General features: G+C 37.3%; 1 protein-coding gene across 1 annotated transcript in view; it reads left to right on the forward strand.

The window, feature by feature from the left end:
• The window catches only part of LOC136872270 (uncharacterized), a 141,418-nt gene that overhangs the window by 102,408 nt on the left and 26,404 nt on the right, over positions 1-12,606 (forward strand). Inside the window, exon 6 of the mRNA XM_067146094.2 lies at positions 8,441-8,623. Within this exon, the coding sequence (XP_067002195.1) occupies positions 8,441-8,623 (183 nt within the window). The remainder of the gene's footprint in view (positions 1-8,440; positions 8,624-12,606) is intronic.

The raw sequence follows: 12,606 nt of genomic DNA on the forward strand, positions 1-12,606 counted from the left end.
GATATCGTCGGCTGCAATTCTTATCCGAGTAAACATATTCTTCAGCAGTTTACATTTTCACACTCACAAAGTTTTGTCGATGGGATAAGGATGGTGGAGACAGGTTCTGCTGGTATATTCCTTGTCCAAAAGACAATTATTATTTGCCCTAACAGTGATTAAAATGCACGAATAGATAAACAAAACATGTAATGTAAAATAGGCTTATTTTTCAACAATCTGCTTTACGTCGCACCGACACAGATGGTGATGATGGGGTAGGAAGGGCTAGGAGTGGGAAGGAAGTGACTGTGGCCTTAGTTAAGGTACAGCCCCATCATTTTCCTGCTGAGAAAATGGAAAACCATGGAAAACCATTTTCAGGGCTGCCAACAGTGGGGATTGAACCCACTATCTCCCGAATGCAAGCTGATAGCTACGTCATCCAAACTGCACATACACTTGCTTGGTGCTTATTTTTCACTCTGAAGTTATATTTAACAATGATTTATGGTAACTACAGTATGACCATGACAGAGTACACACATGCGCTATACATCTGTTGAACACTTTGACCAAGTACTGTAGGTCCTCCGAAAAAAGAAAGTATTCTGCATTAAAACATACTCAAGGAATCTCTCTGAAATCCTTGACTGTACATGCATTATAAACTACACTAATTTAATAATTTGTTAGAATTACAAAGAGGTTTTTTCAATTCCCTGAATACCATATCTTTCAGTATAACGTAGATGCAGTGATGTACCAAAATAAAACCATTACTATTACTGGCTACTCATATATATTTTCACTTAGCACATACAAGGCATGTTTTTTAAGTAAGGGCCGTTTGAAAATAACTATACAGCAAAAGACGATTTTCAAACTCCACATTTATTTGCAGATTCTACATACTTTACTCCATTTTTCAACATAGCCGCCAAGTTTGTTTAAACACTTATCATACCTTACAACTAAGTTTTGAATACCCTCTTCATAGAAACTTGCTGTCCAACTCGTTGGCTGAACGGTCAGCGTACTGGCCTTCGGTTCAGAGGGTCCCGGGTTCTATTCCCGGCCGGGTCGGGATTTTAACCTTAATTGGTTAATTCCTACAGTACGGGGGCTGTGTGTATGTGTTGTCTTCATCATCATTTCATCCTCATCACGATGCGCAGGTCGCCTACGGGAGTCAAACTGAAAGACCTGCACCTTGGCGAACCAAACCCGTCCTGGGATATCCCGGCACTAAAAGCCATATGACATTTCATTTCATTTCATAGAAACTTGCTGTATGCTCTGATAACCAAGAGTTCACGGCCATTTCCACTTCGTCGTCATCAATGCAGTGGTTGCCGCTGAGGTGATGTTTGAGGTGGCGGAACAGATGGTAATTGCTCGGCGCAAGGTCAAGGTCCGAGCCAAAAGTGTTCAATAATCCTCGGGTCTGAGCTGCAGTTCCGCAATTCCATCTGTTCCGCCGCCTCAAACATCACCTCGGTGGTAGCCACTACAATGATGATGACAAATTGAAAACGGCCGTGAACTCTTGGTTATCAGAGCAGGCGGCAAGTTTCTACTGTAACTAGACTGAACACTTTTATATACATTCTGGCTATGGTTCTGGATAATTTTCTCTTACAACATAGTATTAACACAAGATACATACCTGGAAGGTTCTAAAGCCTCCATGGCTCAGGCAGCAACGCATTGTCCCCACACCGCTGGGTTCCTTGGTTTAAATCCCGGTCACTCCATGTGAGATTTGTGCTGGATAAAGTGGAGGCGGAACAGGTTTTTCTCCAGGTACTCTGTTTTCCCTGTCATCTTTCATTCCAGCAACACTCTCCAATATCATTTCATTTCATATGTCAGTCATTAATCATTGCCCCAGAGGAGAGCGACAGGCTTCGTCAGCCGGCACAATTCCCATCCTCGCTACAAGATGGGGGCTTCATTCGTTCCATCACTGACTGAAAAACATGTTGTAGTTCTTTTTTTCACCTGGAAGATTCTACCAATAATATCCAGAAGTCCTTGGTAAGTTCCTGTTCAAGAATTATCTTGAAACAAGTTTGTCATTACACATTACAGCATATTACCTATGGATAGCTAGAAATACGTAGAACACTGTTGAGATGTCTTTGGTACATCAAGGTTCCAGAGTTCACTTAGGTTAACACACATCCAATAGGAAATTTCTCGGATAACTTGCAACACACAAAATATTATTTACAAGTAATAAGCACGATGTAACCCCAATACACAGTTCTAAAGTTATCACACATGTAACTAGAAGTTTCCTGAACAATGCAGAACACATGGAAGATTATTTAACATAGCCTAACCTATAGTAGATGAGCTAAATACACATGATTAGACCTTAGTACATAACCTAGCCTGTAACATATGAAATATTGTTTTCACACACACAACCTACTTGCATCCAGTCATCATCGTAATCATTATTGTCTACTAAAGGCAATGCCTTGTTACTGTAGCCACATCTGATGACCTTCTTTTAGCCTCTTCATGTTGCTATATGAACCACGTGCCAGTTCACCGACGGAGTTCCTAATGTATGACATCCTTGGTTGTCTCCTGGGTCTCTTTCCCAGTACTTTACCTTCAATGATAGTTTGGAGAAGAGAGTTATGTCTCAGTACGTGTCCAAGGAACTTTGTTTTCCTCTTCTTTATCGTATTTAATAAACATCAATCCTCTTTTACGTTCTTTACAACAATGTCATTTGTCTTTCTATCCATCCAATTTGTTTTTGTAATTCTTCTCCAAAACCACATTTCAGCAGCCTCAAGTTTTGTTTCTTCCTATTTCCCTAATGTCCAGGTTTCACATCCACACAGTAGCATACTCCAAACAAAGGTCTTGAGAAATTATTTTCTGGTCTCCAAATTGAGATGGTTGTTTAGCAGTAAGTTTTTCTTATTTTGGAAGACTTGTTTTGCTACCACTATTCTTTTCTTGCATCAAGTAACAAAATATATTTAAACTAAATGATTAATCTTACAGTACACTGTTGACTCTGTGCAAAGAGAAGGTCCCAGGAATATAGCCTCCTCAAGATGAGCCCTCCGAAAAGCAGATCGATCAATCACTAACAATCACTATTGATCTGCATTTAGGGCAGTAGCCCAGTTGGCAGATTCCCTATCCGTTGTTTTCCTAGCTTTTTCTTGAATGATTTCAAAGAAATTGGAAATTTATTGAACATCTCCCTTAGTAAGTTATTCCAATCCCTAACTCCCCTTCCTATAAACAAATAGTTGTTCCAATTTGTCCTCTTGAATTCCAACTTTATCTTCATATTGTGATCTTTCCTACTTTTAAAGACACCACTCAGACTTATTCATCTACTAATGTTATGCCACACCATGTCTCCACAGACAGTTCAGAACATACCACTTAGTCGAGCAGCTCGTATTCTTTCTCCCAAGTCTTCCCAGCCCAAATTTTGCAACATTTTTGTAATGCTACTCTTTTGTCGAAAATCACCCAGAACAAATTGAGCTGTTTATCTTTGGATTTTTTCCAGTTCTTGAATCAAGTAATCCTGGTGAGGGTCCCATACACTGGAACCATACTCTAGTTGGGGTCTTACCAGAGACTTGTATGCCCTCTCCTTTACATCCATACTAAAACCCCTAAACACCCTTATAACCATTTGCAGAGATCTGTACCCTTTATTTACAATCCCATTTATGTGATTACCCAAATGAAGATCTTTCCTTATATTAACACCTAGATACTTACAGTGATCCCCATAAGGAACTTTCACCCCCATCAATGCAGTAATTAAAAATGAGAGGTTTTTCCCTATTTGTGAAACTCACAACCTGACTTTTAACCACGTTTATCATCATACCATTGCCTGCTGTCCATCTCACAACATTATCGAGGTCCTTTTTTTTGTAGTTGTTCACAATCTTGTCACCTATTTATTACTCTATACAGAATAACATCATCCGCAAAAAGCCTTTTCTCTGATTCATCTTCTTTTCTCATATCATTTACATATTATATATAAGAAAACATAAAGGTCCAATAATACTGCCTTGAGAAATTTCCCTCTTAATTATTACAGGGCCTACTCATGTCATGAGAGATGCTAGCCAAGATCCGTAAGTAATAGATGTGCCTAGAATACCTATGAGACATCGCTACAACAAATAACAGAGTTTGTGCGAGGCTGGATAATTGACTTGCGATAGGCTGGGTGGGCCTGTGGGCTGTGTGCCAAATTAACCATTTCATTGTATGATTGTATTGAAAACAATGGACATATTTAGGAACCCATGGAGCCATAGCAGATCTGTTCTGGAGGACTTTAAGAGACTATCAGAAAGGAGGACAACCTCTCTCAAACTCTGTCAGTTGTTCATACAGATGTCTTGTACATCACTTAGGTATGCCTATTGCTCATGATTCATTCCTAGTATGTCACATCACATGCAATTTCCTGGCCTCTTCTTCCATTAATCCAAGTTCCTCCAGATCAACATTAGGCACATTAAGGGCTGAAAGGAACTAGACTGCAATAACTGAGATTGATGAGGGGCAATGAAGTTGTGGAGATGGTCCTATTGTGTTTGTCTTTGTTTCTCCTTATTGTTGCTCCCTTTACCTGCACTGACTTATCATAGTGTTCCTTTGTGCATGTTCTATCCTCCTTGCTAGCTTCTATCCTTTATGTTGTATACCCTTACACTTATTGGTTCCATTTCCGTTACGTATGTACTGGGTGAGCAGAGTTTGAATTGCATGGTGGATCCAGTCCAGCTGCGATGTTGGCCAAGGCCACAGCCAATGAGCCAGGAATCCCGAGCTTCATGAGAACTGCATTATCAGTCTGAGCTGCTGAAACTGTATATAAATATAGCATAATGTATTAAGAAAGCTAAGAATAATAATAGGCCAAGTATTCTATTCTACAATAGGTGGATTGATATGTGTGTACAGAGAAGCCTCCGGCAGTGCACCAGCCTCTCACCGCTGGGTTCCATGGTTTGAATTCCGGTCACTCCATGTGAGATTTGTGCTGCACAAAACGGAGGCAGGACAGGTTTTTCTCTGCTTCCCTGTCATCTTTCATTCCAGAAACACTCTCCAATATCATTTCATCTGTCAGCTATTAATCATTGCCGCAGAGAGGTGTGACACACTTCGGCAGCTGGCATAGTTCCTACTCCCATCGCCAGATGGGGGCTTCATTCATTCCATTCCTGACCCACTCAAATGACTGGAAACAGGATGTGGATTTTCATATGTGCATACAGAATTGGCTTGTGCTGACAGGAGATTATTTCAAGAAAAATACCCTGATGGTCAAGTTCCAAGTTGTATTGAAATTCATAAATTAGTTAACAAATCTTAGGAATTGTTTAAAATATGAAGCAGAGATGACAGTCCACACTGTTCACAGAAGTAGTTCTCGATGACACTAGAAAATCATTTCAGCATCTTTCTCAACAATCATAGTTTTTTTACAGCTCTGTACAAATGGCCATAAAGTTACTTACTGTAAAGTGTGACCTTTCAGTGACTAGTGACTATTTTACATGAAATCAGTAAAAGTAAACTTCCACCTATTTGATACTGTATGTTTGCTTTAAGCAAATTAATTATTTGTAGAACATGCTTCATTCCTTAGGAACACTGTCAGATACATAATATAACTTAAATGAAGTTACAAAGAATTTTCTTCTCAAAAAGCCATCTTAAAATAGTACGTTTGTTATGCTTAAAACAACACTAATTTAAAAAATATAAAAATAATTAAAATATGTGGGGAGGGTTGAGTGGGGCAGTGAAATGGGAAGGGAAGATGGATCTACTCATGTTCTAACCTAGTTTAAAACAATTTCCTATTCTCTTAAATAGATGTTAAAAATTTGTTAGTATACAGCACTTTTGTTCATATGTGATGTGTATGTTTTTCCTAGTTTATTCATTTTTCAAAAAAGTTTTTGAAAAGGATTTTTTTCATGTCGATGTTCCATCTTAATTTAAAAACTGCTCTCTTCAGCTGCTCTTCTTTTCCGAGGTGAGTATTATCATTTAATGAAATTTGGTGAAAATGTGTCTCTTGAATTTTTGTTTATTAAGGGATCCTCTGAAACTGATTGCTATCTTATTGATGTTATGAAAAAGCTTCCCCAAAGTCTTGCTATGTTGGCAACCTACTGTGTCTCTGGAGAGGTCTAGCAGCAACTAGACTCTAGACCCACTAGACCCATTTCACCACCCCACTCAGCCCTCCCCCCATATTTTAATTATTTTTAAATTAGTTTTGTTGTAAGCATAACAAAGGTACTATTTTTAAGATGGTTTTTTGAGAAGAAGAAAATTATTTGTAATTTCACCTAAGCAATGTTATATAGCTGAAGATATTCCTAAGGAATGAAACATGTTCTATTTTCTTTTAACTGATTTAATGTAAATAAGATTTGATACAGGAAATTAAGCTGATTTCGTGTAATAGTGACTCTAGTATTGAAGTTTCAGTTTGGTAAAGCATGGACTCATGTTGGCATCTGGCTGTGAGTATAACCTGCACAGACCACACAGCAACTATCGTGTGGAATGGAAATTCATAATCTGTTTGCCTAGTATAATCACAATAAGTGTAAACACTATTAAAAACATTCTAGCTTCTTCCTAACTCTACACATATTCCAGGTAGGTATTTACAATCCTGAAATTACACCTTGTTCCAAGTTCATTACCTGTTTTATTGTGTTCAGGTTTTACATATTTCATAAAGTCTTACTCAATTCTTCTTTAAAGCAAAAGATGCATCAGTTCTTAAGAAAACAACATAAATAATGATATTAAATTAAAGGCCCAGGTAAGAAGGCTAACAGGAGTGAAATACATATGGAGAGCAGTGACCTGTTCTGTAGGCACATAGAAATAGAGTACGGTTCACACAAATGAAATACATGGATCCAAAATTCTCAGCTGCAACATTCGTTAGTGGAGGATAGAATAAGAATGGTGGTACTCACTTATCGTATGGCTTTTAGTGCCGGGAGGGTCCTAGGACATGTTCGTCTCGCCTGGTGCAGGTCTTTCTATTTGTCGCCCTTAGGTGACCTCGCATGTGGATATGGGATGATGATTATGATGTAGGGAGAGGGTGAAACCCAGTGTCGGCACATAGCCTACTCCTGTCGAATAACACCAATGTGTCTGCTCAAAGCTTCACATCCCCATCCGATGGACGAATCACCATCAACAGCGTCGTATGCCCCCACTCCTTATGAACACTGCGGAGAGATTTTGGAATTGAATCCAGGCTTTTGGCATGCAATCTCTTACTCTGACATCCAATATTCTGATGGGGTAAGTGTGGTTCCACCTATTCACCCACTCTTACCCCTATTAATTATCAATACGGATCAATGCGGATCAATTGAAATTTATGTCATACAACATTCTGATGGTGAGAATTTTTTCAACCATTGGGACTCAAACTAGCTAATCATGATATCAGTTATAGACTTGATGCCTTAACGATCATTGCCACCGGGTGGGCTAGAATGGTGGTCATCATTGTTGACAAGTGAATGCTGTCTGAGAGAAAGGGAGAAGGAAGATAGGCGAGACAAGAGAATGGATGAAAGGTGCAGTTATCTAATGTTAAGGCTGGGTCAAACTTCAGAACACCAAGCAAGTGGCCGTGTGGTTAGGGTCGCGCAGCTGTGAGCTTGCATTCAGGAGACATTGGATTCGAATCCCACTGTCCACAGCTCTGAAGATGGTTTTCCATGGGTTTTCCATTTTCACGCCAGGCCACAGCTGCTTCCTTCTCACCCCTAGCCCTTTCCTATCCCATCATCACCATAAGACATCTGTGTCGGTGCGATGTACAGCAAATTGTTTCAAAAATTGCTTCAGAACTTTTAAAGCCAAGAGGGTAAATGTTTTTGAAGAACATTAACTGTGAAACATATTCAAAATATGATCTACAGTATTTACTTGGCAACAATGACCACCACCATTCTTATTGCATCCTGCACTGATGAAGACTGCTGAAGAACATTTTGGACCCATGTATTTGTGTACCAATTCTACCGAAGCATTCTTACACATCAAGTCACTGCTCTCCATCTGCTTCTTATACATAGATATGGAAATAAAATAATACATAATAATAATAGGATATTGATGAGGATGAATATCAGAATTTGTAGAATTTTGAAATACAATAATTAGTATAAGACTAGATGTAATTGTACCCAAACACCTTCAGTTTTATTCAGTAACTACAGAATCTTGCTGTTTTAGTTTGTATTGTAAAGGTGACATTCTCTATTGTGACATGTTTATATGCATACTTTGCTCTCAGATAACGTACTGTTCCAGCAGGATTCCACTGAGCTTCATAAATTGATTTTTTGTATTTGATTATGCTGACATGATTGGCTCATTTATAAATCAGAGGACGGCTGACCGTGCTGCCCGTGCGGCTGGAACAGTGTATCGCGTCGTAGCCGGCACGGAAAGCCTAGGCCTTGGCCTTGGCGTTTCAGCTGCAGCGAAAACTACGACCACCGCACGGACAAACATGACCACTGCAACGAACAGTACCCAGATGACCAACAACAATGGCACGAAGCCTGGGGTAATGATCTTGCCAGCATCAAAGTACAGGATGGATGATACATGAGCAGTGAGAAAGAGAACAGAATTTTATGGCATTTTTAATTTTTCCTCACAGACAAATACAATTAAGATTTTATTATTGCAGTTCAAAAGACCACAAAAGCAGTTAAATAGACCATTCAAATGTAATTTTCTCCCAGTGGACATTATTCAGTTCAGATACCAATTTTCATATGAAAATACAATTGTTTTCAAACAGACAAGCATCTTCTAGTTGTTGTTAGTTTGTAATATTTGGTCTCAAGATTCAAGAATCATTTGAATTTAGATCTGTTCTATTATTCACTGAACTGTCCTAGAAAGAAAGTTAAGAGGTTTCCGAGTAAATGTTACAATTCATTTCAACCTAAATGGAAGGGTGGTTGGAAATAGATGTGAGGCTGGACTCATTTTCTAGTAGGCCTATACTTTACATACATAGTTTGTCCTCTCATCTGTTCGCAGTATTCAAAAGTTTCCTCATGGCCTCAGTTACCAGGCACCTTGATTTATCACCATTTAGACTATCTGCATATCAATTTCAATGTTCCATTTTAGTCCACCAAATGGTATAGAAACCAGAAGTCTATTTATTGGGAAAGCTATTATTGAATTCTAAATAAATTTTTTGAAATGTATCACCAGAGATCTTTTACATCACAACATCATATGATGTGGAGTGTTGAATAGACTTTCTTAACCCTTTCCAAATCTGACTACCCCCTTCACATTTAAACCTAAGGTCTTTTGGGAATCCCAATACAGACAGGAAGCTTAATTTCTACTGACCACTAAATAAAACTTGTCAGTTACAGAGTAGGATAAGAAATTTCCTTCTATTTTTTTCTGGAATAACATTTTTCTAGACTGCTTTTGAAAACTGCATATATGGCAATTTATTCTTACCAATGCTTATGATTCCCTGATCTTTGTTCCCCAAATAAAGACTTCAAGGTTTCGTTCCTTGAACATTGTCTGTGAAGATTTATTAATGAGCCTTAAACTCTGTCTGCATCACACTGCCACAGGTTCACATCCAGTATGGTAGAGTTGACGCTGCTTGTTGTACTCCAGTAGAGTATACTGTACCTTCCTCATATTTTCCCATTACGTATGATTTTTCTGTGACTCGGAGCTTTCCCCATTGGTTGAAAATATTACCAGGAACAATGGACAGTAATCAGTGATTCCCTAGATCATAGACAAACATTCCTATCAACACATAGTTTTCTGCCATATGCAGTAAGTACTATGATATCTAAATTAGCCCACTTTCAATTAACTTATAGCTTTCAATTTTCAGCGTGTTGTTGAAAGTGTGGTTATAATATCAGTCTCTTTTGTTAATTAGTAACAGTTGTGGATTATACTGAGTGACTCAAAAGAAAGGGAAATTTTCAAACAGAGAGTAATGGAATAGAATAGTATATAGGCCTACCTTATAAATATTAATGCTATTTACTTTATACAGAGTGTGCCACTGCTAAATTTCATAGTAGCTTCTTTCTTTAAGATATCAAATAGATGACCACTTTCCCTCTGCAGACATTCTAGCACTCTCTTAGGGACAGTGTCATTTCTCGATGTACCATTTCAAAGGAATCAGTTCTTCCTTCATAGCAGGTTAAGTACGGGAATTCTTGCTCTTAAGATGACCCAAAGAAAAAAAAGGTCATATTATAAGGTCAGGTGATCTTGGGGGCCATATAACCTCACTTTTCATTGAAATGATATGGTTGGCAAACACTTGTAGCAGTACAGCTGCCATTGATGTCAATGTGTTGTGGAAAATTAGGCAGGTGTTAATTCCATGTGCTGATGTTATATGACTCTGCCACCCAAAATTCTGAATGCAAGGCTTCACACTGCCATTCATGTAACATACTTTGACTACAAAGGCACATTCCATACCACTCTACTGCTCTATTATTATTAAATGGCAAGAAGTTGTGAGGAGCACTTATATGTCATGCAGAATATCATTTCACATATTAAACTTCATTATTAGGTATCCGCAATTATGCTAACTAATTAAAGTCGAAACCATGAAAGAACGTAACATGAAACTAATCTACTTTGAAACTTTCCACCTTTCAATGCATACAATTCATTATATTGTCATAGATGACACTTAATCATAAGGACATGTTAGGAAACATTTTCAGCTTAATAACATACATTGACAAGATACTCATTGAATTAAAAACATGTGTAATGATTTAATAAAATATTTGTAAAAACACATAATGTTGCATGGTAGATGTCTTCTTCTTCTAAAGAAGAAATACACTATGTCTTTGTATATTGTGGCATTCTACTTGCAGGCGATTAATAGCTTTAAAACCTTGAGAAATGTACTATGTATATGTTCCTTGTTGAAAAGTGAACTAAAATGCAGGTAAAACTCTTTGACTGAAAACTGTAACTCAATACAGAAATCAGTACAGTGTTCTAATATGTGGGAATGAAATACAAATTGTTAAACAATTTAAATACCTTGGATAAAGTATAATCATACAATTTAAATGAAAACATTTCTTGGACAGAGAGAACGAATAAATTATCCAGAGCCCAAAAAGTAACCAGAAATACATGCAACAAGAAATGTTTGTCAATAAATACAAAATTGAAACATTATAAGACTGAAAAAGTTCAAACTGAAATAACTTATGGAAGTGAAACATTTTTTTAAACTAAGGCAAAACATAGACAAAATTTTAAAAATAGAAAAGAATAGTAAGAACATGCATTAATAAGAAGTAGCAAAAAGAAGGAGAATGGTGTGTCATCCCAAATGCAGCAGTACATCGGGAAATAGAACCTATAATGGATTTCATAAGAAAGAAGAGAATATCATTCTTTGGTCATCTGTTGAGAACACCTCAAGACAGGTAAATATGCAGAATGTTGGAGAAGCTTTGGAAACAAAAACAACAACCTGTCTGGATAAAAGAAATAAAAGAAGACATGAAAGAATTAGACATAACACGGGAGGATTTAAAGAATAAATCAAAGTAAATAAGTTGAAGAATAGTAAAATCAGATTCCTACCGAAAATTGATATGTAAAAGAGAAACAAATAAAAGGGTATTTTCAGAAGAAGAATGAAAATGAAGATCAGATAGAATGAAGAAATACTGGAAGAACAGAAAGGGAAAAACCATAAAACATCATATAAGACCAGACAGTAATTGACTACAGTGGTCCAATGCAGCTGTAAATGCGCAGTAATAACATTATGACTACAGTGATATTAGATGTTATGGGAGGTTCACCGCTTATCCCTTTGGAATGGGTCCTGACTTGCTTTACTATTGAATGACTGTAGGATTTCCATATTGAGCTACAGTTTTCAATCAAGGAGTTTCCCCTGCATTTTAGTTCACTTTTCAACAAGAAACATACAATATACATAGTACAATGCTGAAAGTTTTAAAGCTATTAATTATCTGCAAGTAGAGTACCACAATATATAGACATAGTGTGTTTCTTCATAATAATAATAAGAAGAAGACATCCTCCACAGAACATTACATGTTTTTACAAACCTTTTATTAATTCATTACATTGGGTCAATGTGTATCTTGTCAATTTATGTTATTAAGCTGAAGATGTTTCTTAATAGGAAACAAAATATGTCTTTTTGACTGAGCGTCATCAATGACAATATAATAAGTTGTATGCATTAACAGGTGGAATGTTCTTGACTTTAATCACAATACATTTCAAAATTTCCCATTCTTTTGAGTCATATTGTATAACAGGACCACTTAAGGGCTATGTTATTAAAGAATAATAAATGCCCAATTTTCAAAGCCAACGTAAATTTATTTTCACTCTAACGTATAGCAAATGTTTTCCCTTTCTGTAATATCTCTGTTTGCTGTATCAAGAAGCTCCGAGTCTTTGCCTACAGTATTTCCTTCCTTTCCCAGCGTACAATGCTGCCTGCTTCACAAAGCA

Source organism: Anabrus simplex, chromosome 1 (assembly GCF_040414725.1).
Source record: "Anabrus simplex isolate iqAnaSimp1 chromosome 1, ASM4041472v1, whole genome shotgun sequence".
Classification (NCBI taxonomy): domain Eukaryota; kingdom Metazoa; phylum Arthropoda; class Insecta; order Orthoptera; family Tettigoniidae; genus Anabrus; species Anabrus simplex.